Below are 27,142 nucleotides of genomic sequence, written 5' to 3' on the forward strand. Positions count from 1 at the left end.
TCCGAGCCGGCATCAATCATGGGTGGGGGGAGGTGGGCTGGGGTTAACGGCCCATCCTTCTTTCTAGAGGAAAATCTGACACGAAAACGTGGCGGTTCAAGTGAAGGAAGAAACGTGAAAAGGTTGGAACAGTATAGACATTGGAGTTGGAGGGTGAAGTGAACTCGGTGAGCATCTGTTTGGTGCTGAGGCCAGACGCCTCTGCACTGGTTTGCCCGCTGCTTGTGGAAAGAGCACGTGTGTGATGGGTTCGTGTTGGATTCTTCCGCTGTGGTTGTGAGCAAGGAGGATGGATACCAGGCAGATTTATTTCTCCGTTGACTTTTTTACTTATTGATATCCTGTCTTGTCCTAAAAAATATGTGTGCTGTGAAGTGTTCGGGGTGCCAGATGTGTAAGTTAAGGGCAGAATTCAGAGTGGGACTGGAATGGGTGAATGGGTGGGGGCATGTGTCTGATGGGGTCACAAGATAATTTAGGGGTCACGTCGTGATTTCTGTTATGGCTGAAGGATGTCGAGGAAGCGTCATTTGGAAGGAGGGTGTAACTGCCCACTTTTGGAAGCTTCAGACTAAATCTGGGAAGCCCTGGAAGGGGTCTCCTCACTGGCAGTGTAACCAAAGCTGTAGGAGAGAGAGAATGAGAGCGAGAGATGGCGGGTATGGCAGAGCGAGCAAAGGATGGTTTGTTGTTTTGATCCGCCCAAGAAACAGAAGGGTGTTGATTACTCAGCTCACCTCAGATGACCGCAGAATCTTGTGCTTAGGAGAGGAGGGAGTCTGGAGATTCTTGGTGATGTGGAAGACCTGAGAGCTGCTCTCTTCCGTGAGCCTCTCGTGCTTGAATCCCTTCTGCAGCATCTCTGGTAACCCGTTATCTACCCCCTAGCCTGAATACTTCCCAGGTCAGGGAATGGGCTGTTTCCCAAGGTCTGCTACTAGGTCCCTGAGAGGAGCTTAGTGGGCTGGCAAGAAAGTTCAGGGAACAAAGGCTTGACTTTGAATCTTACTTCTCTCGATGCCAGTTGTGTTTTCCTGGGCAATCTTAGCTTCCTAGACTCACATGACAAATTGGATAATACCTACCTCATCATGGCCTTGAGAGATTAATGAGAAAAGGTACATGTGTGAAATGCCTAACACAACACCTGACACGTGTAGATATTTAATAAATGGTCATGTTATTCAGCGATTTACATCCTTTGATTGCAGTTTTGGCTTTGGAGACCATTTATGACAAGTATGAATTTGGGGTTATTTTTAATGTAAGGGGTTAAAAAGATAGAATCCTCAGGTAACCTGAAGATCTGACTGCCCAACATGTCCATGTGGGCTGGTTATCCAAATAGCAAAAGAGTAAATGAGGAATCTTCATTCACAAGGTCTGGGCGAAGACAACTGGGAGGAAAAGAAAAGGTAAGTCCTGGGATTAAAAGCTGTCGTTGCTGAGCTGTAGAACTTGGTGGCCTTTCCTTTGCAAATCAGTAAACACCAGGTTAGACACAGTAACTCCTTGCCGGTATTCCTGTCTTGAAGGACTTCTGTTTAACAATGAAGGCTTGTTGTTACGACGGTGGCTTGTAATGAAGTGAGCGCGCTGTCTCCTCAGCTGTTGTGTGGCAGTTTAGCCTGTGTTCGTTGTTGTTTTCCAGGAAAACTTAGAGTCTCAGAGAGAGGGGTGGGGAGGAGATGGGGGGAGCACATGTGAAAGGCCACAGAAGATGTCCCCGTTGCACCTTGAGATTCTGTTCATTGTAAGAGATTGGTATATTGCAACAAAAGGCAAAATAGAATTTGATGTAAAATGTAAGGTCTTGTTTCACATGATTGTCAATGAATTGCTTTCATCTGAAATGGAAGCTACACTTGTGGAACCATTTGGGTGAAATTGATACATCCAAACACCATTCCCAGCAAAGGCTTTTCCTGGGACATTTCTCTCCATGTTGTACCTTCTTTTTCCTTTGTCCTCCCCCTCCTTGGAAGGTGGGTCTTAGTTTCAGGACAGGGGAATCCCGCAGACTACTCACTGCATGGCTTGCCTTCCTCTGTGTAGGCTGAAAAAGAGTTCAGTCAACTTCCTGAGTCTGTACTTTCTGCCAGGAGGTGTGCAATGCACAGAAGAATCATAAGTGGATACAGTGCCATTCTGGCCACCCAGCAGCTTAAAATCAAATGTTTAGAGGGTATTATCAGCATGGTATTGAACTAACTACAGCCCTAAGCCCGAAGCCTAACCTTTTTGGGGCTGATTTCAGGTTCTTGGAAGCTAGACTAGGTTAGGACCTTGGGAGGACGGTGGTCGCAGAAACATGATGATAATGATATTGAGTAACTCTCTGCATAACACCGGTAGTCTGTTCAGCCACAGGGAGATAATTTGGCAACATATAAAAGTGTTTTTCTTTCTTCTTCTAAAGAAAGAACATAATGAATGTGAGAGCTCTGGGTGGCAACTCTTTAGTGAGGCCTACACAGAACTCACTGGACCTGTGCTGTTTTTAATGTATAGAAATAACCTGGATCCGTGGGTCAACAGTGATTTGTTTAATTTGGGTGAGATACACCCAAAGGTTTAAGGTGGGGTAAACAGAAAGAAGGCATCAAATGGGCTGTTCTCATGAATGGATAACGTGGAAAGAAAAATGAATAGCGTGTCCGTTCAAAAGATATTTTCTTGAATCCTTCTGATGTAGGTGTTGCAAGGTTTTGGATGCCCAAGAATGATGGAAGAGGTTGAAAATGGGAAGGCTGTCTGCTAGGGAGCTGAGTGGTGGATTCCTAGAAGTGGCTACATCTGGGGGACGAGAAAACAGCTGTGGGGCTAGACAGTAGCCTGTAAATCACGCCTTGAATGGTGTTTGAAACACGCATGTGAAATCCAGTTGCACATTTTAATAGGGGGAAGCTGTAGGGCCATTGGCTCTCAGTGAAGGTTTCCCACACTGCAGATGCCAGGGCGCTCTGAACACAAGAACCAAGAATGTGTTGCAGGCCTTGGTGGGGGGCGGGGAGTAGAGATCCATAAAACCAGGGAAATCACCAGTGTGTCCTTGGCTTTCTGATCCCCTAGTGAGGGATGTGGATAAAACGACTGGACGTGCTCGCTGCTGTTTGCAGTGGTCAGATGCTTGCAGTCTTGAGGGCGAGCCGGTCTTCTCCGGCAGAAGGAAACGGGCTGAGCAGGAAGGTTCTTCCCTAGCTGCTCTGCCTCCCAGTGCAGAGGGGAGCCCTAGAAGGGAGGGAGGCTGGGAAGGCAGATGCGAGAAGGTGGAGGGGTGATTTCGCCCCCACTGCCTGGCCGCACACCTGTTCTGGACGTAAACAGAGCTCTTAGGCTCTGGGCTGTCAGTCTTGACATGTCTCACCAGCACGTGGATCCTCTATATGTTCTTCATGATTGGCGGTTGGAAAGAAAAGCAGTGCTGATTCTGTGTATAAGAGAATGGGAAATGACACGTAATTGCTGTTCTAAACAGTGCATCAAGGGGAAATCATAAGGTTGTCAGCAAGGGGAAGTGCTCTGCTGTGTTTGTGTTTACTGGGTTCTTTCTGCCATATAAAATAGAGGACTGGGGTTTTTCAGGCTTTTTCCGAATCCGTGCTCTCAGTACAGGAAAACACACATATACATACATCTATAAAACAAGAAAGAAACTAGAGCAGTGTAGTTTCATTATGAGATTTGTTTAGGCCTGAGTAGCTCCACAATGCCTGGGCAGTGGATATGTAATGTAAAATTCAGTTCTATCCTTTGTAAGAAGTCAGGCCACTGGTGACATTCGTTCCATCTTTTTCCTCCCTCGAATTTCCCCTAAGAATAGCTGATTTTATTTCTTCTCTCTGTCCAGTTGTGCTGTACAGAATGGCCTGCTTTAGGAAGTAGCTAGTGTGGTACGCTTAAAACAAAAATCGGATACTAAGACCAGGTGCAAAATAAGTAAGGTGTGTGAGAATTAGATAGTTTTTTAGTCTGTGCCCTAATGGCAGCCTAGAGAAAACACCAAGAACTTTTGGTCATGAAATCCTTCCCCTTGTAAGATAGATCTCATTGTAGTCCACCCAACAGAGAAGTCTTTGCTAGTATGAATTGGTAGAAAAATGTAAGGAGCTTTGTGAATTTTTTTTTTTTTTTTTAAGAGAAGGATTTTCTGTTACAACCTTTCATTTGGCTTCTCGGTTCTAAACTCTAGAATAATATTTGATAAGCACTATTTTTATCAAGGCATCTCTCATCAAAAAACCACAGGCACTTCTCATGTCAAAATCCAAGTCCTCTGCATTGCATTCAGAGTTCAGCACTCAGTCACACATTCTCCATCCTGAGTGGTCTCTCCAACAAATACTTATGTTTCCAGCCATCTCTGTACTTGCTGTCCCCAGCATCTTCCGCCTTCATTTCCACTTCCATGCATCTGAAGAAGCTCTGCTGGGAGCTTGGAAGGATTTCTTCCTTGTCTGCTTCTGTCTACCAGTCTCTGACTTTAACTTCTTCTAAAGACTGACATTTACCAGCCCCAGCCCTACTCTGATTTCTCGTCGATTGATGATCTTCTTGGTGTTCATTTGTACTTGTGGATATGCTTTTGGTTCTGTCCCCTAATTTTCCAATGGGAATAGTTAGGTAGATGCTTATTAAATACTGACTTCTTTTAACTGACCAACGATTTCTTGGATGCATCACAGTTTTCAATTCAGTTAATTGTACCGAGTCTCCTAGTATGTCTGACTAACTCCACAGAACCAAGCTGTACAACGGTAAGTTTATTTCATTTCCATTTAAGAGGCAAGTTCAAAAGACAGACGATCCAAAGATGAAACCTTAGGGATTGCTCTAAGAGAAGCTTTCTGACACATCAGTCTGCCAAGAGGAAATGATCTTCCTTGACAAAGAGTGTTTTCAACTTTATCATTGTTCCCTGGATAACGAGACCTTCTGTAGAAGTGGGGAACTGAAGTTTGAGACAGGGTGTAAGCCTTTCCAGTACTCAGGAGGAGACAGGAAGTGTGGCGGCGCTGGGGAGATGGGCATTAGCAGTGTGGTTACCTGGTAGCAGAGCACCTTGGAGCAAGCGCACATAATCATTTGACCCTGGAATGGACTATCTTGTTTTCTGCGTCTATGTCAAAAAACATAACAGTGTTTGGTTGCCGTTAAATCCAGTTCAGAGAAGCTATAGAGTGAAACTGACCAACAAAACTCATAGATTAGTAAAAATCTTTTACTCTCCCTGAAAATTTTGCCCACCTGCCTTTTAACATAATATATGGGTTAGAGGAGACTTGTAGTGGTTAATTTCTACAAGCCATAAATCAAGGATTGGCAAACTTTTTCTGTAAAGGGCCAGATCGAAAATACTTTCAGCTTGGTGCCCATAGAGTCTCTGGTAGAACCACTCAACAGTGCCACTGTAATGTGAAAGCAGCCATAGACAATATGTAAACAGATGGACATGGCTGTGTTCCAATAAAACTTTATGTGCAAAAGCAGGGGAGGCTGGATTTGGCCCATGGGTTGTATGTTGCTGAACCCTGCCATAGATGAGTGGTGGAAAAAATTACAGCGATACCCATGAAATTAATCCTGTCTTTAATAAATGTCATTATACACCTTTATATTTAACATATAGACTATTTCTAGATGTCACTTAAAATATAACTTGACCTAAATATATTCTTTGTTTCATATATGAAATGTAGGGCATTAAGTAGAGCTTTAAAACTGTTAGTGTGTGAATTACACTTATGCTTGAAAGAAAATCTTCTCTAAGAATTGTATTGAGTCTGGCGCCAAACTATCAGTTCGTTTAACCTTGACTGCAGCAATACTTGACACTTAAAAATTAAGATCTGAGATGCCTGCTTTTTGAAGAGAAGCTTTTCAGATTTCTAAATAGGTCAGACATAAAATTCAACCTTTAAGAGGATCCAATTAGTTGCTGGGGCATCAGACCCTTCCACACAGGTTCCAGTTGCCGTCAGATTTCTCTTGGGGTGAAAGAAAGAAGAGTGGTTTCTTTAAAAATGACTCCTGAGTGAATAATTGTGAAATACAAAGATCTACGTCGTTTATAGCACGTGGGGTACAAGGCATAATTTCAGTGGCTTGGCCGTCATTTTTTTTTTTTAATTTATTTTTAATTTATTTATTTTTGGCTGCGTTGGGTCTTTGTTGCTGTGTGCAGGCTTTCTCTGGTTGCGGCGAGCGGGGGCTACTCTTCGTTGCACTGCATGGGCTTTTCATTGCGGTGGCTTCTCTTGTTGCAGAGCACGGGCTCTAGGCGCACAGGCTTCAGTAGTTGTGGCCCGCGAGCTTAGTTGCTCCGCGGCATGTGGGATCTTCCCGGACCAGGGCTCGAACCCATGTCCCCTGCATTGGCAGGAGGATTCTTAACCACTGCGCCACCAGGGAAGCCCTTGGCTGTTATTTTTTAATAGGTTCTGCTGGTCTCAAAATTATCTGTCCAGAGAATACTAACCTTCCCTTTTTTGACTTCAGAATTTCTACATTAAAATCTGATCTAGAGTTTATTTTAGTGCTTATTTATGAAGAGTGGCATTTCTACTATAAAGACTTAAGAAGCCTGCAACTCCAGTGGCGCAAAGTGGTACAGATGATTCCGCATCTTCTATTAGACATCCAAAAGTCTTCAGCGGTTAAATTATAGACCTTGCCCTCATCAGCAAATAGGGAGCCTCCGAAACTATCACCACCCTGAAGCTGAATATCATGTGATAGACCCTTCCCAAGAAACCCACCTGCCTGAGATTTCTGTGACTTTCTGAATTCGCCACAGTTTCATGTGCCAAGGATTGAAAAACATTTCAAATATAAGCTTTCCATGTCCTGGGAACTCAGTCAACTCGCCCATCTCCCTCTTCCCATGCCAAGAAAAACATTTGTTCCTCAGAAATACAAGCATATACTACCCAACTCATTCAGAGCTAGTTCCTAGCAACACCAGAATTTGCTTCATAATTCCACAGCTGACTTTTGCATTTTTTGGTTGGAGATTACCTTAAAGTCCTCCAGAACCTCAGTTGTGGGAAGTATCTAAAAGGAAGAAGAAATTTACTTTATTCTTTGGCAGAAAATATATTCAATTGTTAGTCAAATCATCTAAAATTATCTCGGGTCTTTTTCGAAAGGAAGATTTTTTTTTTTTAATCTTATCATTACCCACCTTGATTTTTTTTCCCCTGGAACCAGAGCTAGATATTTTAATGCAATTTTATTGAATATAAAATCCCTTAAACTCTTTTGAGGCTTCTTCTGATTCATAGGTCCTCTCCTCTCTTCCAAATACTGTTCTGCACTAGAGGATTTTATACAAGCAGAGGGAAGGGTATTGGATTTGGGAGGACTAGTGTGTGTGAGCTGTGATTCAGAGGTAGATATCCTGAGGCAGCTTTGCTGGAGCAGAGGATATGTCCCGGGCAAGATGGGCATGTGAAAAAGAATTGTTTTTAAGAGCCGAGATGAGAAGTTGCCAGAAATAACCTTCTTGAAGCAACTATTATTTATTTTTTAAAATAAATTATATGAGTTTTGATGGTGTGGCCCAGCATGTCCAAATGATGTACGCATTTTCTTAATTCATTCATAATCCTAAATAATATCCTATAGAAAAATTCCAGTGGTGGTACTTAAACAAAAACGGCAAGATAAAGACTGGCCAAACTGACGTGAAAGGTTCAGGTAAGTTGGATCTGCTTGCCTTTTACTGAAGTCAGTCCCTTGCTGTTTATGCCCAGGAAGGGACGTGTTCCTGCCAAAGGGCTCCTCTGTTTTGTAAGTAGTTTCAGAGTCATCAGGGTCAACCCAAAAGAGGTGTTTGGCTAAGAGTACAGGGCCCAGCTAAGGTTTTATTTACCTGTACGCTGCTCTTGGAGAAGTCATTCGAGGGCTAGGCTCTCCAGCTTCCTCGGGGATACAAAATATTCTTACCTGCCTCATGGAAGCCACCTCCTATGTCATCTTTTACGTTCATGTGCTGTGAGCCCTCCACCAAAGCTGCCGTGATCGCCCCATCGAGCAACACAGGATGACCTTCTCAACCTTTCCTGTAGTCCTTGATTTTTAGCACTCCTAGTTATTTTTTTCCCCATGACCAGTTTGAAAGTCATCCATTCTGGTTTATTATAAGGTTTCTGGCTGTCGTCTCTTGGTTTAATTCTGAAGTGGTAAAATTAATCATAATTTTTATTTACTTCGGCTGACTGCCTTAAATTTGCCATCAGATTTAATATGTCTGATGAATCAGAGTTACAAATTATTATTAGTCTCATTTTATAGAGAAGGAAACTTGAGACTGAAATGATGACTCCCAAAGTCATAAAACATATATGTGGTGGACCGTGTCTGAACCCAAAGCTTATGCCCTTAACCTTTGTGCCATTTCATCAAAGAGTCGCAGCAGAAACACACATCCATAAATGAGCCAGAGTGGAGAAGATAAAACCTATTCTTACATGTCTGGGGGCCCTGGAATCTTCCAAAGGAAAATAAGGCCAAATTTTATTGTTGATTGATATTTAGAGCTTAAGTTAATACATACATAGAGTTAGTTAGAAGAGCAGAATATAACAAATGAGAAATTTGCATTTGGATTTTATTGGCTGCAGCCATGGAGAAGAGAAGGAATTGATGAGTCCTGGAGGGCTTCTTGGAAGAGGTGGGACTCAGGCTGGGCCTTGAAGGGCGAGTAGGATTTTTTTATGGGAAGATCGAAGTCTATTCCAGGTGGGAGGAGTATCAGAAGTGACCAAACTTAAAGAAGGGATCCTGGGACAGCAAGAAGACCAGTCTGGCTAGAGTGGAGCGTGTGTAGGGAAGTTATTGGGAGGATAATTGGCGAGATGAGGGGAGGTAGAACCAAACTGTAGGGGTAATTAGCACCAGGAAGAGGTCTTTTCATTGTTAAGAAGCTGGGCTAAACAAGGAAGACCAGCAGCGAGGTCCCTGTCCCCTTTGGAAGTGGGAGGGTACTTTGGAGCTATGGGTGCCTGATGCTGATACCTGTAAGTCTTCAAGAATGAATGTGCATTAAAACTAGTCATGGGAGGTAGTTATCCCTTTTGAAGATGTCTGCATAGATTTTTCCTCCTGATGACAAGAGTAATACCTACTTAGGATTAAAGAACAGCTTTATGGCAGTACATAACATAAAATGTGAGGGTCACCCATAATGCCAGCCTCTCTGCACCCAAAAGAATTTAATAACAGTCTGCTGTAGAATCATCTAGATGTTTCTTCTTTGCATATACAAACAGGCTCTGTTTTGTTATTTTAATTTTTTTCCAAAACTGGGACCACAATATACAAACTACTTTTTTTTTCATGTTTTTGTCTTTACTTGGAAGATTCTATCACTATTTGACTCACCATCGTTTTAAAATGTGAGGGTCCATATCTCAAAACAAACCAACAAAAATGATTCCCCTTCAAATCATAAACATTGAGTACTTGAAGGCTTCAAGAATTTTTGTGTGAATGTGATATATGTGTTTAAGATGGGAGTCTCAGAATTATATAAGGCCTTTGAGGTTTCGCCAATCAAAATTTCACTCGTTTATTTCACTTTAAAGGCTTATTCACCTTCTAAAAAATTACTTAAGTCTCTCTTCCTACTGCTTAAGACTTAATACATTTGAAATACTGGCAAATGGTCCATAGTTAAATGACAAAATCGAGATTACAGACTGTCTAGACTGTTCAGAGTAATGAGCTGAAAATGAGATTTTGTTAGGGAATAAATATAAAACATGTTGGGTAGCTTCTGACCTTTGTATTCACTTCCATTACTAGACTTGCCAAATATTCTTATAATTGTCGGTTATCGTATCTGTCTCCACAGCTAAACTGTGTGCTCTCTGAGGTCAAGGACTATTTCAGAGTCTTAGCACTTGGCAGGCCATTCAATAAATATTTCTTGATGTGAATTAGGGCGGCAGAATCAACCACACACAAGGAAAACAGACAGACAAAACAGTAGTTTATGTGTGAAAAAGCCTGGGAATTTTAGTGACTGCGAGCTCAGCTGTGTCACACGATGTTTGGAAAAAGCCAGTGGCATTGTGCTGTGTGCACCATGATGCTGCATGTTTCCTTGGTCACACCTCTCTCCTCCAGTTAACTAGCTTTGCCCACCCCCCCCCCCCACCACCACCCCCCATGGCAACGCCATCTCCCTCTCAACTCTCCGCGACCAAAGTGACTAATCCCTTTCCTCCAAGCAGCCAAGAAGAAGAGTGAGTGCAGTCCTTACTTGCTGCTACCTGTTGAGAACATTTTTGTTTCCTTCACTTTTCAAGTATCTGCTCTCTGCTTATTTCCTTCTTATCTTCTGGAATGTTCCTTCAGCTTCCTCAGTGAACTCAGTGCCAGGCTCACAGCCTGCCTCTTTACCCCAGCCATGACCATCGTGCTCTGGAATTTCAGTATACTAGACTCAGTGGTCATGACTCAGTGAATGTTTGGTTTCTTCAGCTGGAGAGATTCACCGTCTTCCTGACTGTGTTCCACCACCCTTCATCTGTGGCTGGACTCACCATAGCCACTCTACTTCCAGCATCTCAAACCCGTAAATTCTCTCTGACCACTACCGATCCCTTGTCTAGCCAACCCAGATCCTAGGCTTAGCCATTTCAAAGGGGCTTTCTCCTGCATGCTCATGTCTCTGCCTCCTTTGTCCTTCTCTGGTTTCCAACCTGCCAGACCCCAACCCTGAATAACCCTCACCTTGCACTTCCTCTGATTTCCACCGGTCTTCCTAGCTCTAATCTCAAGCTTTCCCAATCTGTTTTCAAGGTTATCTTTATTAACCACAAATCTGATTTACTTTTTTTTTTTATATTGAAGTATGGTTGATTTACAAGGCTGCATTAATTTCTGCTGTACAGCAGAGTGATTCACTTATGGATAGATACACATTCTTTTTTTATATTCTTTTCCACTATGGTTTATCACAGGATATTGAATATAGTTCCCTTTGCTGCGCAGTAGGACCTTGTTTATCCGTTCTGTATATAACAGCTTACATCTGCTGACCCCCACCTCCCACTCCGTCCCTCCCCCAACCCCCTGCCCCTTGGCAACCACAAGTCTGTTCTCTATGTCTGTGAATCTGTTTCTATTTCGTAGATAAGTTCATTTGTGTTGTATTTTTTTGTTTGTTTTTGTTTTTTAAATTTAATTTTTTTTTTTTTTTTGTACTTTTTGGCCACACTGTGCGCGGCACATGGGATATTAGTTCCCCAACCGGGGATCGAACCTGCGTCCCTGCATTGGAAGCACAGAGTTTTAACCACTGGACTGCCAGGGAGGTCCGTGTGTCATATTTTAGCTTCCACATATAAGTGATTTGGTATTTGTCTTTCTCTTTCTGACTTACTTCACTTAGTTTGATAATCTCTAGTTGCATCCATGTTGCTGCAAATGGCATTATTTCATTCTTTTTATGGCTGAGTAGTATTCCATTGTATAAATATACCGCATCTTCTTTATCCATTCATCTGTTGATGGACATTTAGGTTGCTTCCATGTCTTGGCTATTGTGAATAGTGCTGCTATGAACATAGGGGTGCATGTATCTTTTTGAAATTATCAATTTATTTTTAAAAATAAATTTGAGCTTATTCAGATTTATCCCTCTATAACATCAGTTTACTTATAAGTATTCCAAGGTACTTTCTTGAGTGAAAGAGACAGGCATGGGGTCACAACCAAGGTGGTAGAAGTTGCAGATAGCTGCAGTGTTTACCTTGTCTGTCCCAAAGCTAACAGTGAATAAATGGAATGAGGAGCTAGAGAGTTAATAGCTGTGGTATCACAAATTATTATATTGTACTTGTGAGTTGTGATTTTCCTGTTACTCTGATTTAACAGTATTTTAAAATGTTGCCCATGGGTAAGTTTTTAGTTAGGAATACAGAGAAGGAAAGATGAAGAAATCCACATCTAACTTGAATGCAAACAAGAATAATGCCACCAGCACGTCTGTTAGAAGGAACAATTGTCATAACTCAATTAAAGGCAGGCAGTAAAGTGTAAGTAAACTTCCCAACTAACACATTAAAATCAGTAAATTCTATATATTGTTAACAATAAAATAAGACCATTTTTGCTGATACATTTACCGTGTACTTTTGCATCTTGGTTATGTTACCTATATAATGAAAGACTGGAAAAAAACAATTGTCTAAAAAATGATTAAGTTCAATGTTAAAATACAGGATAGAATTTTTTTTCTCTTCATTTTTTTTCAGTGGCTTCATTATTATGTGCCTCTATCCCAGTACTTTTCACTACAGTTCTGCCTTCTCTAATTTTCTGGGATATTATCTAAATCACAGTATCCCTAGGGAAGAACATAGGCTACATAGATATCCACCCACTGTGTGTTGCCAGGGCAGAAAAGAGTGTTTGAGAACTACGGGATGGAGGGATGGTAGTTCTGTGTTAAGTCAAGGGCAGGTTTAAGATTTTATTTATTTAATTCATTACCATTTTCTAAATGGCGAGATGGCAAAAACAGTGCATGAGAAAACAGCTTTCATAATATACTGAGTAAATTGGTGGTTTTTATACTAGTCACCATCATCCCAATAAAAGGAGTGACCGTGCTTGAGCTGGTGACGTAAAGCCGTATAAAGTTAAGCAGCACGGAGCCCTGCAGCCCCAGACTCTCCGTGTGGACCACGTGGAGCATCTCTCCTGTGGCCCCTGGGCTTCCTGTCTCCCGAAGCCGTGTGAAGGTGATGAACAGCAATAGGTCAGCAGCATGTGAGACACGAGAGGTCCCGCTCCAGGGCGTCTGGTGGCCGTGGCTCCCCTCAGGCACTGCCACTCCGGTGACGCATGCGAGGGTTCCATGGAACCTCTTCCCCAACTCAGGACGATTTTTTTGTCCAGTGTGATTTTAGAGTCGCACTGCAGTACTGGCGCAGAGCGTGACTCTTCCTGTGTATCGCTGGGTGCATTTTGATTGAGCAGATGCCAGGAGGACCCATTTTAACCCAGCTGGAGCTAGTGGAAATGAGGAGCAAATGATCTTTCCAAAACCAGTTATGTACATAGATCATCTTTCCTTAAGAGTCTGCTCGGGGATGTTGGACACCTGAGTTTGAGGTCCAAATCCAGAAAGTACCACCCACATTGGAGGCCGTGGACCATCCAGCATGTGCAGCCTCAGGCAGAGGACCTGACCGCCTCCGTCTCACACGTGCGGGCTGAGATAAATCATTGACCTTCCACGATTTCTTATACGTAAGATAATAATGATGCCTACTTTTTGTTGTTATTTTGTGGATAAAATGAGATAACATATGAAAATGCTTTCACATTCTAAATTACTGTAGAAATCTTAGTATTAAAGTAGCATAGTAGAAGCAAATTTCTTGTCAATTTATGATAATTTGTCAGCAACCAGAGATTGAGGATTTTTTTTTAATGGAAAAGGAAAAAAACTTTCACATCTTGCCTTGGAAGCTGAATGAAATCTCTTAACATCATGAACTGTTTCTTGGGAGTCTAAAATAATTCAGTGTTTGGAAAGTGGTGCTTAATCTGGAGTCCTGTTGATTTAAATTTCTTTGGACTTTGGGGCTTAATGGAAACCACCCACACAAGAAACTCCTTTGCATTTGATGTCCTAATCAGTGGGTGTAATGCAGTGATAAGTCCCAAAGTTAGACATTATTATTATTGGCATTAATCAATATATATTTTAAATTAATGATAACTATCATTTATTGCACGTCTATTAAATACTTTACGAACATTGGTTTAATCCACACAACAATTCCATAAAATAGGAACTTCCATAACCAGCTTCCTGCTGTTTCTGGAAGGAGGAAAATAGTCTTAAGAAAGGTCACAGTTACTACCTCGTGGCAGGGTTGGAGGAGGGTGGAGTCGGCCTAACTCCACAGCTCTGTCTACGATGTCACACGGTCTCCCTAAACCTTAGTTCTCCGATGTGTTATTGTTCCCTTGGAGAGTCTAGAAAAGGGAGCGCTATGAACCCTGGGAAAGTGCTCTGTGTTTTGAATATTAAAACCATTCTTGGGTAAGAACTTCCGCAGTATTTCCCGCAGTTGCAATCTTAGCCTCCAAACCTCTTGAAAAGAACCAATACTCCCAACTTATTGTTCCTCACCACTCGTTCTCTTCTCAAACTGCTAGAGTCTGTGTTCTGCCTTCAGCATTTTATTGAAACCACTCATGAAGTGACCTGCTGGCTAACCCCAGAGACATTCTCTCTGGGAAAGCGTCATTCCTCCCTTGTTTACACCTGCCGCCGCCTCCTCTCCTCCCCGCCCTCTCTGGAATCCTTTGCCGTGTGACTTTGGCCCTAGCGCGCTAATGACATGGCTTTTACAGAGGTGGGCAGCAACTCCAGACAGACAAGTGCACAGCCTCTGCTCCTGCCTCATCCTTCTTTCTGTGTCCGTGGCATTTAAAGCTGCTGACCTTCCTCCCGGGGAAGCTCTCCTCCTGTGGTTTGGGTCCTACTGTATGTTTCAGGCTCTCCGCTGGCCTCTCTGATGATGCCTTCTCTTTACCCTGTTTTCGCCGACAGCCGCCATCACGTAGACCCCGGTCTGGTCCTCAGTCCTCTCCTCTGCGCTCTCCCCCTTCACAAACACACGGAACCAGCTCTCACTTTTCTGAGGATGCCACCAAAATCTCCACGTCCAGCCATAATCAGGTTAAGCCCCAGACCGTCTTTCCCATCTGCTCTTCACTTTCTCCACCTGGATGTCCCACTCAGCCTCCACCGCAGAGGTTCTAAAATGGAACTCATTAACTTCCTCCCAGGCCTGCCCCTCTGCCAGGGCTCTTGGTACCCAGCTAGAATCCACCGCGTATCCAGGTCTCCTTGGACCCACATCCCACCAGTTGCCTACCCAGTCCTGTGGTTTCCGTCTCCTTACTTCCTCTCACACCCATCCCTTCCCTCCCCTCCCCGTCTCTTACCCAAACCATTACCATAGCCACCCCACCTGCACACTCCTCCCTTCAGTCCACTCTGAGCAAGGTTGAGAGTCATATCATTCTCCTATTCGAGAACCTCGAGCAGCTCTACCTGGCCTATTAAAAAAAAATTCCCACTCACAGCATTCTCCGTGCCCATCCCCCAGCTGCCCCTCCCTGCCTCTGCTTCCACATATCCAGACCCTGCTTGTCCTTCAAAGCCAGGTGCACGTTTCGCTTCCATGGTGTTTCCCGTGATGCCCGACGTGAGTCAGCTCTCCCTCCTCTGAAACCCCACGGTGCCGTGGCCGACCTCCCCGGGGGACATGTGGTCCATTCTGCCAACTCCATGATACTACCAGAAAGGGAGCTCATCAGAGACAGGGTTTTTGTCCTGCCCACTGCCCATCTTTCTATTCTAAACACCTGGCATATTATATTCTGGACATCACTTTTTAGAGTAGATGTCCTATAAATGTAAAATGAAAGTTGTGTTCTGTAGATAATCATGACGGTGGTTTAAAGCAGTAAGTCAAGATTTGGATTTTTTTTCTGACTCTAGACCCACAGTGTCTTGCAGGCTCTCTGCTCACAAAAGGTAGAAATGCCCGTGGGCATTGGCTCTGTTCTTTGAGCACGCACTCATTTTCATGTGTGTTTCAATAATCTCCCCTAAGAACCGGAGAGCTCTCGAAATGTGAGCTCTGATGGTCTTGGTATCTGTCAAATACCTAACATGTAGTAGATATAATATTTGTTATGATGAAACAAACCATTTATAAAACCATTTATGAAACACTAGTGAATCCAGGAGAATATCGAATCACTTTACAAAATAGTATTTTGACCATTGAGTTGAGTCTGAGTCCAAGAAATATGTATTAAGTGTCCTTGGGTTGACACATGGGTGTTAAAATTAAGGAGTACAATAGAGATTTAGAAACATTTTGGATGTTACTGAGACGCTGTATTTGAACAACAGACCACAAGATCTTGGCTGATGCCTACGTATTTTTGGTGTTTGCCAACATGTGGACATACCACTTGGTTTCCTGTGCTTCCTTGGTATTTTCTTGCACATGAAGGGTTGGTAGGGAGCAGAAAAGGTAGCCTCCTGGGTTTCCAGTTTTCCTTCCCATAGGTAGTAAGTAGGACCATAATCTATTCCAGATGTAAATGTAATGTGTTCAGTTGAAACAGTAGGAACTGAATTTCAAATGAACAATTCCAACCTGCTAGTAAAATCCAGAGGGGAAGAGTTACTACATTGGTGTTTTCTACTTGACAACACAAAGCACAGAGTCATAGGCAGCTGCTGCTATCCCTCATCAGTAAGGAACGTGCTGCTGGTTGGTTTTCTCTCATGGTGGGAATGCATTTATGCCAAGCTGCCTTCCCTATCTGAGAGATGGGGCAGGGCTCTGGGTGCAATCTATAGACATAGAAAAGGTACAAATGCGAAGCCTTTATCTCACCTGGTTCCTGCTTCAGACCCTCCAGTGGCTGTCTGCTCTGCCTTCAGAGTAGATTCAAGCTCAGCATGGAAAGCTGATATTTGGGCCCCTCTTTCTCTCGGGGTCACTCCTCACCCCTTCTTCCTGCTGCATCCTGCGCTGCAGCTGTCCTGAAGGCCCCGCCTGCACAGGGTCCTGCTCTCACCCTCCAGGCCTTGCTAGTCCTCCTTCCTGGAATGTCCTCCTCCACTTATTTTTGCCTGACCTCCTCTTTATTCCATTCACTTGGCTAATTCCTGCTCATCCTTGAAAACTTGAATCTTCCTAACTCTTCCTGCCTGGCTAAGGGACCTCCTTTCTGTTCACATCTTTGGGCACTCTTTAGTTCAGAGCTGATCATACTCTATTGTAACTGTCTGACTTTCCATCCCCCCCAAGACCATCCACTTCTTTTTTTTTATTGAACTATAGTTGATTTACAGTGTTTCTGCTGTACAGCAAAGTGATTTAGTTCCTTATGTATATACACATTCTTTTTCTTATTCTTTTCCATTATGGTTTATCCCAGGATATTGAATATAGTTCCCTGTGCTATAGTAGAACCTTGTTGTTTATCCATTCTATATGTAATGGTTTGCATCTGCTAATCCCAAACTCCCCATCCATGCCTCTCCCACCCCACCCTCCTTGGCAACCACAAGTCTGTTCTCTATGTCTGTGAGTCTGTTTCTGTTTCATAGATAAGTTCATTTATGTCATATTTTAGATTCCACATATAAGGACCAGCTTCTTGAAGGCAGAGGCCATCATTTTTCTTTTAAAGGGCATATCATATATTTTTTAAAATTATTTATTTATTTGTCTGTGCCGGGTCTTTGTTGCGACACGCAGGGTCTTTGGTTGTGGCGTGCGGAATCTTTTAGTTGCAGCATGCGGGCTCTTAGTTGTGGCATGCGGGATCTAGTTCCCTGACCAGGGATTGAACCCGGGCCCCCTGCTTTGGGAGCCCGGAGTCTTAACCACTGGACCACCAGGGAAGTCCCAGCAGAGGCCATCATTTTATTTTGAGTCCCCAGAGCGTGGCAGATTACCTTGCATGCATAGGCACTCAAATGAGCTATTTAAGTGAACGAATCTAGTCCTAAGTGCTGCTGTTCATGGTGCTGCACACTGGCCATGACCCTCAAGAGGCTGAGACGCGTAGTGGTTCAATGGCAGGACTACCTTTTGTCACAGACCCTTAACATTTTTCATACTGAGTCTTGGACAGACACTCCGTGCCCAGCTGAGCCGGAAGTCCCCAAGAAAACTTAGATGCCCTCATTGGTTATGAAATAAAATCCAAACATCCATGCATGCAAGTTAAGAAGTTTGAGACAAACCCCTCACAGATAGTGGGGAGAACCAATCAATCAACCAATACATACGTACTGTAGATCAGGTGGTTAGAAGTACAGTCAAGAGAAAGAAAACAAGGTAACAGGGAGAAAAGGGCAGCGGCGGCAGTGTCAGGTAGGGGCGTTTGGGAGAGCATCATTAATGATGGGGATGATCACACCCACCAATCCGTTACCCAGGGACCTTGCTCAAAGCTGGAGGTGATGTTGAAAAACGTTTAAGAGGAAATAGACCCCAGAATGGTTGCCAGGAAAGCCTCTAAACTTTGGAAATTAAATTTGCTCTGATGTGTCTTTTCGTAGCAAGTTGATTTGTGACCATTCTGTGTGCCTTGTTATCTAACAAAATGGGGGTGACTTGGTATATTATTTGGGTCGAGCCCTGCCTCTGAGCTGAATCCACGCCCCTCGATCAGTCCCCTCCCCATGGCAGCCATCCTCACCTACAGAGTAAGCCAGCCGGTTGTTGCCAGAAGGGGCAGTGCAGTTGGCTTTGCCCAGAATCAGTCAGTCACAAACTAGCTGCCGAACACCTGCCACGTGCCTGGAGCTGGGGTGAATGTCAGTTACATCTGTTTAGAGCAGTGTAAGAGATGCTCATTCCACTCCGTCCTGCAGTCCAGTGAAGGAGACCAAATTCTTTCATCTATAGAAAACACTCCATAAACACTAAAAGGCAATTTGTCGTTTAGTGCAAAATATATGATGTAGATTTTAATTGCTGTGGAACTGAGGCCCTTAAATCACCCCCCCCAACCCCGTGCCAGACGCTGTACTTTACACACTGCTCTCCTCTGTTTCCACGGCACCCTATGAAGTCATGGGTGTCACTGTCTCCGTTTTACGAATGAGGAACCAGAGGACTGGTTAATTGAGGGTCCCCAAGGGTTACGAGGAGGCTCACATGCATGCTCCGGGGCACTGAGAAGTTGGCTGTTTTCCAGGTGCTCCCTTGGTTTCCCCATCTGTAAAATGGGAAGTAACACATCTCATGTCATAAGGTCATGGTGAAGATCAGTGAGAGACTTGTGCAAAAGCACCTGTCATACCTGATGACCTAGAGCTGCTAAGCCAGTGAAAGGTGAGCCTGGATTTCACTGCCTGGTCCTTCTGCTTCTTGGAGGTTTACACCCTACACCTGAGCCCAGCATCGCTAGCAATATTCCTGAGGGGGAGTTTGGAGTGGGTGCAAGAGTGTCTGTCCGAAGAGAAGAACCTACTGCTTTAATGTTATTAAAAATACAGCTTTACCCGGAGCCAGGATTTTCTTCCACTGCATGGGAAAAGGTGGAAAGAAAAGGAAAAAAACGGGTAAGAAACCCACTGGGTGTGTTGGTTCAGAGACTCCCGCTGCTGGGGGACAATTTTAGAATAACCGTGCGCTTTGAAGTGTGGCTGCTCGTTCCTGTTCTTGATCCGCCATCGTTATCCTCACCCGATTTCCATACCGTCACTTAGAGCTCGACATGTATCTAAATATATACGCTTCTCCTCAGATGTGTTCTTTCCTCTTGCTTCGCTGAGCTTTTGAGAAATCTCTGCATCGTTCCCTGTGCGGGCTCTCCCTGTACTGTTTGTTGCAAGCTAGACACTGTGACCGCCTCCTTGAAGTCTGTAGGTATCTTCCCTCCGGTCAGGCCTTGAGGAGGAAGCACGGTGGCCTTGCCCATGGCCCATGAGCTCTGCATACCATCTGAAGATGCTAGCGAGCTCTCGACTATTGCGACCAAGTCACTGATGTAAAAGAGGCTTTTGTACTCCACGTTGTTGGTTGGATTTTCCGTGTGGTAAAGACATCTATACGATCTAAACGAACAGCAGGAAGCATTACTTCCTCATCACACAATTCCAAAGAGTCGCAGGTGAATTATGCATCTGGTATTGTGAGAGCGTCTCAATGAACAATGGCAGATGCCACCCAGAGTTTCCTCCTGAAAAACATTAGAAAAGGGCTCCTTCGCCATGCATTCATTTGCTTCGCGACAAATTTCCAGCCGGTTTCAAGGAGGGTTTTTAAGAACACACAGTTTGAGTTACAAATACCATTTAGTACAGGAGGAATACCTGTGATATTTGCTAATGGCTGTGGCAGAAAAAGAACGTGTTTTCGAAACTGGGGCATGCAGGAGCCCTGGGTTCTGTTCCTGTTTCTCCACTGACTGACTGGGTGACATGAAGCCATCTCTGCTTTTCTGAGCCGCCGCAAGTCCTTTTGCAAAATGAATAGCCTTACACTACATATCTGGGAGGAGAGTGCATCCATGATGGAGGAAAATTGGTAAAACATTTCATACAGTGAGGATGCAGTGCTAAAAGTCTGAAAGTAATCCATGAATACCTTCTGGATTGCAGAGGCCTCTATTTTCATGGCCTTAGGTGTTGACTATAGCAAAGTCATGGTGCACTTAAATACATGGTACCATTACACCTGTGCATTTCACGAACATCTGTGCCTACCACAGATCTGTGCCTACCAGTGGGTGTGAAAAAGGAGAGAGCGTTTCATACTGATTCATCCGAAGTGGCTCCCAAGTGTCCTGATATCATCTGTTTTAAAGTTCAGACTTTTTGCTGATTTAGGGTGAAAGCCAGAAATTATGCCTGTGACTTCTTGGGATGGTCATGGATCATGAATTTCCTGCCATTCAAATTCTCAAATGTTTCAGAAGCCATTCTCCAGGTAATCAAAAAAGACCCAGGCTTGTTTCAGTAAAAGTGGATCACTGTTTCAATGGGACGGCTCTATTAACTACAGTGTTCAAGGAGAGAGTGACATTTGGTTAATTGGATTTTCCTGTTAAATCTGGGTTTTCCAGAGCACTTTTTCCAGTTTGAACTCTTTTTGGATCTTTATAACACGTTCATTGAGCACCTCTTTTGGGCCAGGCCCTGAACTAAGGTCTGGGAGATAATGAGCTTTAAGCAAGTTATGGGTGGATAGTTGGATGGACGGTTGCATGCACGCATGCACGCATGCATGGGTAGATATCCTGCTTGCAAAGAGATCATAGTCTGGTGGAGGCGAAATAAATTAACCTGCATGCAGCATGAGTACTAGCAGGAGAGCCTGGAGGGGGAGTTGAATAAGTGTATCTAGAAAGGTCAGGGAAGATCTTCATAGTGATGGTAAATTTGAACTGAGTTCAGTTTTGAAAGATGAGTTTGCCAGGCTGAGAAGTTGAAGAAGGATATTGCAAGAATGTACAAAGAAGCAGTGAAAAAAAGCACACAGAGTGAATGTTAGGAACCTTCCGTGTGGCAGTAGCGCTGAGTGGGAGCAGTGTGGGTGTGGAGCGGGGTAGGTCTGGGAACATGAAGGTGGGCCGGGGTACTGATACTCAGAGTTTGGACATTTTTCTTGTAAGAAGGCGTGAGTACCTTGATCATATTTGCTTTTAGAAAAGAAAGGGATCTTAGGGGGAGAAGAAACTTGAAGATAGAAAGCCAGTTAGGAACGTCCTGCAATGCAAGTTCACACAAGCAACCGCAGGGGCCTGAACAGAAGCAGTGGCTGTGGAACCGTGAGTGGGTCACAGATACGGGCTTCTTGGGAGGTTGAACCGATAGGGCTTTTTCACTCACTGAATGCATAGGACAAAAGAGAAATGAATCAAGGGTTTGTTCTGATTTTATTGACTGGGTAGATGATGATGCCACTGGGGGAAAATGATACAGAGAAACAAATGGGTTTGTCCCCGATTATAGGACCTAGTGAATTGCAAGTCCAGGAATTCTCTTTGCTTTAGGTCAGACTTGCCTGGATTCCCCCCGAAAATATAGAGAAAACGAGAACATGAAGCTTCATGCCAAATAAGGCCTTTGAGAGACCCTTTCAGTGAATTTAAGGATGATGGAATGCTAAATCTCAGCCCCTTTTCTTTTTTTTTTTTTTTTGCTGTTTTTGTCATTTTGAAGACTAACTTTTTGTTTTGTTTTGTTTTCCCTGATCATATTTCAAGGTTTTGTTTTTACTCATCAGAATGACAGGAAGTTTTCCGTGTGTGTTTCCTTCAAGTTTGGCCTCAACCTTATTTTCAGGATTAGGCGTTTGTTTTTCCGTTTGTCTCCATGACAACCAAGCCCAGAATTCCTATATATAGTCATCCAGTGCCCATTGTCCCCCCTGGCCATTGTGTCATAATCTTGTACATCCAGGCCAGAGAACTCTACTGATGATAGAAGACAAGGAGGTGCCAGAGTCCTTGGCCTGGAGGTTTTCAAGGCATAATCAAAAGAAGGAAATAAAGTAACGTGGCTGCCTTTAGAGATTTATGTTCCCCTTTAGATGCTATCCAGGAGGAGTTGAAATGGCTTGTGTTCCAAAGCTTAGTTTCTAATACAGTTTTCCTTTGGAATGGCCCAGTGTTCTATCTGGAGAACCTTTCTGGGAGTCTTCAAAGGAAATACGTGGAAAGTTGAATTGGTGATTTGAAGTTGGTCATGTTCTGGATGCTACATTCTGCTCCCTGTTAATAGCAAGAAATGAACAGCAGGTATCTTGAGAAAGAAATTGAGTTTCAAAGGAATTCAGATAGAACCTAAGAAATCTTCTAAAATAAGTAAACCTCTTGAATCTGTGAATCATCTTGACAGCTCTATGCTACAAACAGTTCTTGTAACTTAAAACAGAGAGATAGACAGACAGAGGTACAGGATTGAATTTAAGAAAGTTGTTCACAAATTCAATCCAGGAAACATTTTCTTAAGTACTTTTTTGAATGAAAGGACCATGAGTCTCTGGCTGTAAAAGCACATAAGATACTATTGCTGTCAATCTAAAATGTAAGCCCCACGAGGGCAAGGATCCTTGCTGGTTTTTTTTCACTGATGTATCCCAAATGCCTAGAAGTGCCTGGCACATTGAAGCCTCTCAATAAGTATTTTCTGAATTAATATAAAATAGGGTCAAACATATAGATAGATACAGTTGAAACTTATTTGATACAATCAAGACCTAGTTTCTCAGTGATATTTGAAAATTTCTTAATGCAGGGAATCCTTTTGAAAATGCTTTAAGCTTTTTATTTTCACTCAAAAAATGCATTCATTCACCAAGATTGTGCTGTAGGTTTCAAGCTTATGTATTGGAGTGTGGGTCTTGTGATTGGAGTTCCCCATTTTCTCTCTTGCATAAACTGTGATCACCTATACTACTTCCAGTTTCAGTTTCTTTTAAGTGGGATGATAATTTAGACATTTGTGGAACAGTCTTAGAGCAGAGTCCTTCTAGACTTTTATGTTCTCCTCAATCTTTTATCTTGCCAAAACGTAATTTGACAGTAATTCTTTTTAGCAACTTGACTTTCTCAAATCTTTTCCAAGCACTTAATGTAGCTTTCATAGAAACGGTAACTTTTATACCCATCTTTCATCATTTTAGGTAATATTAATTAAATTGAATAAGCTCAGTGACAAATATAAATATAACAGTTACAAAGAAGTTTGGGAGAAAATAAAACTGATCTTTGTTAGCATTAACTCAACTGCTGGAAGCAGAAGTGGATGGGGCTGCTGCAGAGTGCTCCAACAACCGGCCCGGACCCTGTTGCCATGGGATGTTTTAAGGTCAAAGGCATAGAGCGATAAGGCCGAATTTGTTGGTGGAGGTTGCTTAAGAGAACATATATAAATAAGCTGAAGTATAATAAGATCCAGTTGAAAATCACTATGTGTGTGTGTTGACAAAACACAGAGGAGAACAGAGTTCTGTCTGGATTGTTGGGGGAAAGCCTCACAGAGTAGGTGACATTTCAGCTGGGTTTTGAAGGATGGGTAGGGATTTGCCAGGCATAAAGAAGAGGAAGAGCATCAGGGAGCCCTTGATCAAGGATTCCCAATGATGAGATATGTAGAAAGTGCACGGAGTTGGGAATTAGCCAAAAGTGAGGCTGGAAACACAGGCTGAGACCAGACTGTAGAGCTGTATGTACCCAGGAGTAGACTTTATCCTTGAGCCCTGGGGCATAATCATATCATACTCATGTAAGTGATATACATTATATGTCTATGACATGTATGCTGGCCAAACGAGAACAGATCTTGGACGAAGGAAGACCAGCTAGGAGGTTGTTAGAGTTGCCCGTATGGGATCCGAGGACGTGAATGAACAGTGGGAAAGGTAGGCAGGGCCCTGGAGAGGAATATGATGGGAGGTAAGAAATGACATGTGTCTCTGGGATGTGGTACCTGGTGAAATGTGCTGCCACAGGAAACATCTGACAGTCTGAAGGAGGAATCCCACAGCTTGAGCTTGAACGAAGTGGTGAGCCATTGACTCACATTCAGAACGCCAACGGAGATGCGTGAGCAAAGATGGTGGCCGTGTGCGGCATGTTGAGTTTAAGGCATCCGCCAGACATAGAGTATTTCAGCTGTAGGTGAAGACTCAGATCATGTCTAAGCTCACTGATAAGCAGGAGGATTCTCTATCTCGTCACCAACAGACACCTGAGTTGCTATCACATACATGGAAATACTTGGACCCTTTTTGTCCTTTGCCTGAGTTTCTTAGCCATTGTATGATAGGAGTTGATGCCATTCCCAAAGCTTCCTGCCTGTTAACTAAAGTATGTCTTTAGCTGCTCTCTTGTCATTGTTGGTGTGCCTTTCTCAATTTTTCTAGGAGCAGTGGGCAGTATTTCCAGCATATTTGGGTCCCAACGCAACCCCTATACTTTGGGCATTTACCATATTTGTTGTTAAATTATCTACAGGTAATATTCTGTTTCTGGTTTCTTATACTACCAACCTTCAGTTGCCAAATCACCTGCTTTTCTGAAGAAAATTACAATCTGTGCATCATTTTGAACTCTGCTATTTTAGGACTTGAAGATTTTAAATCCTTCCTTATGCGATCTCCCTCACCCTCCGATGTACATATTTTTCTGCTCAGATTCATCCTCTGATCTTTATTTCTTTTCTCTGTAGGAATTAAGTCACTTTTGTTGTGATAAGAATGTAGTTGTTTAATTTCTATTTATGACTTAAGGTGGAGGTGTGGTGAATTGAACATTTAGGTAGCTTCACATCTGGTAGTGATTTTATTAATTAACACACTAGCTAATACTAATTACGTTTATTAATGAAACCCAAGGTTCTCTTGACATCCTCCCTCCATCTCCCTCACTCCTACTTCCATCAGTCACCAAGTACTGCTGGTACTGCTGATTTTGTCTTCTTCTCCACTAGGTCTTTGGAGATAAGGTGCCTCCATTGAGACTTTTTTTTTTTTCTTTGCAGTGAATCACAATCAGTTATTTACACGTCTGTCTGAGACAGTGAGTTGCTTGAGGGCAGGGACCATGTCCTACTGTTCCGGAACAGGGTCACCCATTGACTTAGATGTTCAGTAAATGTTCGTGGAATGAATGGGTGTCATTTAACCATTTGCCCCCCCTGGCCGCCTCTAAAATTTGCTTGCCTAAAATCCTTTTGTCTTATTTTCTCCTGGTACTGGATTTGCCCTGACCAAAGAGCCTCTCTCCCAAGTCTGCATGAAAATCTAGCTCAGATATAATTAACTGTGGTTACTGGCACCAAGGTACTGCTGCCACTTTTTCACCTTCACTCGCACCCTCTCTGCGGAGCTGCGGAAAATTGCGAATTGATCCTCTCGTACAGCTTCCTTTTCAGATCACTCAGCGCGTAAGGCAGCTGTCCTCTCTGCTGCTCCCACAATTTACTGCCCAATTGATTCTTACTCTTCCCTGTGTCTTCCTTAATCTTGCAATAGTTAAACTCTTCTGTTACTGTTCATTTGTTCTCTTTGCCCCTTTTATTCCTTCAGTCAGTGGAGTAAGTGTGTTAGACATGAAGCAGGCGTATATCTTCATAATAGCCAGCTACTCTGTGTTTCTCCTAGTAGATCTGGGCTCCTAGAAAGCATCCCTCGCATCTTCTTCTTTTTTTTTTTTTTTTTTTTTTTTGGCTGTGCCATGTGGCTTGTGGGATCTTAGTTCCCTGACCAGGGATTGAACCCGGGCCCCCAGCAGTGAAAGCGCTGAGTCCTAACCACTGGACCGCCAGGGGATTCCTTCCTCTCACCTTCTTTGACTTTGAGTCCCTAGAGCCTGCCTGTGGCCGGACACGAAGAGAGTGTCGAATATTTTGTTGGATCAGAATATTCAGGAGGGCTTCATTCTGTCATGTTTATTGTTCTTCCAGAGTTCACTTATTTGTCATTTGCTAGAAAATAGATTTCCAGTGATTATTTCTGTGCTGGCTAATCTCTGGAGAAAAAAGAAAAGAAAAGAAAACAAAACCCTTTGAACGGATACTTACCTGGGTTTGGCTGGAATTCTGGGCAGCTGGAATGAGAGCCAGAAACTTCCCATTTCTCCAGGAACCTGACTGCATGAGAGGGCTAGGAGGTCTCATCTGGAACTCAGCCCTTCCCCGGTTTGAAATCCTGAGCTGTCCAAGAGCCACCGGAAGACACCCATCTCCCATTTGTATTCGTGTACCTTTCTTTTCCCAGCCAAATCCCCCCTGAGTAGTGTTAGAGTGTTACCTTTCGAGGGCAGTTTATCTGGCATCTAACTTAAGCATGCCATTTGGGCAGGCACATCTCCGGTGCTGGGTATTTGCAGTGCTTACCTGTGTAGCGTGCTTATAGAAATGTCCCCTGGGTGGTCCCTTTTTTTTGTTTTTATAAAGCATTTTGAAATTTGGGATATTCTTTTTCTTTCCTGGGAATCTTACTTTGTTGATTCTTTTTTCCCATGTGCTCTGAAATGCTGGTTTTAGTGTTTTCTTTGGTATTCAGTTTAATGTTTTTTTCTCTTTGTGATCATTTCTACCTAGTCTGATGTTACTTTCTCAGCTATTGCAGGCTTACTGCCATCTTCTCTCTCTCTTCTCTGCTGTGTGTTTCTTGCTGATGAAACACTCAGATATTCTCGCATGTTCTTCCGACTTGCATCACGGGACCCCGGAGGTCAACCCATGGAGTCAGATGCCCGATAGACAAGTTTCAGATTTTAGAGTCAGAGAGATCTTTGTTCCAATCCTACCTCTGCCTCTCGGTAGCTGTGTGGTCAACCATTCTCAGCCCCAGCCATCTCATCGGTAAAATTGGCATGAGAACCTACGCCGTACACCGTAGTGGTGAGAATTCGTTGTTGGCTGTTCAGTAACTTCCAAACCCCTACCATGATACGCTGTGACCATCCATTCTACAGTTCTGTTATGATCTTGCTTTTATAAAATCATCTTCCTATTATAGACAGTTTACAAAACGGATAGCTCCGTATAACTTAGCTAAATTTATTTTATAACTGCAATTATAAATCATAATTTAATTTCCAAAACTTTGCA

At 43.2% G+C, this 27,142-nt stretch overlaps 1 protein-coding gene across 11 annotated transcripts in view; it reads left to right on the forward strand.

Moving 5' to 3' along the window:
• ZNF462 (zinc finger protein 462) overlaps positions 1-27,142 on the forward strand; it is a 148,958-nt gene that overhangs the window by 81,630 nt on the left and 40,186 nt on the right. The window contains exon 8 of one of the 11 annotated variants that reach the window (XM_082403713.1): positions 68-167. The exons of the other annotated variants lie outside the window; for them this stretch is intronic. Within the exon in view, the coding sequence (XP_082259839.1) occupies positions 68-162 (95 nt within the window). The 3' untranslated portion in view covers positions 163-167. The remainder of the gene's footprint in view (positions 1-67; positions 168-27,142) is intronic. 11 annotated transcript variants of the gene reach the window in all.

Source organism: Balaenoptera borealis (genome assembly GCF_965194805.1).
Source record: "Balaenoptera borealis genome assembly, chromosome: 8".
In the NCBI taxonomy this organism is placed as follows: domain Eukaryota; kingdom Metazoa; phylum Chordata; class Mammalia; order Artiodactyla; family Balaenopteridae; genus Balaenoptera; species Balaenoptera borealis.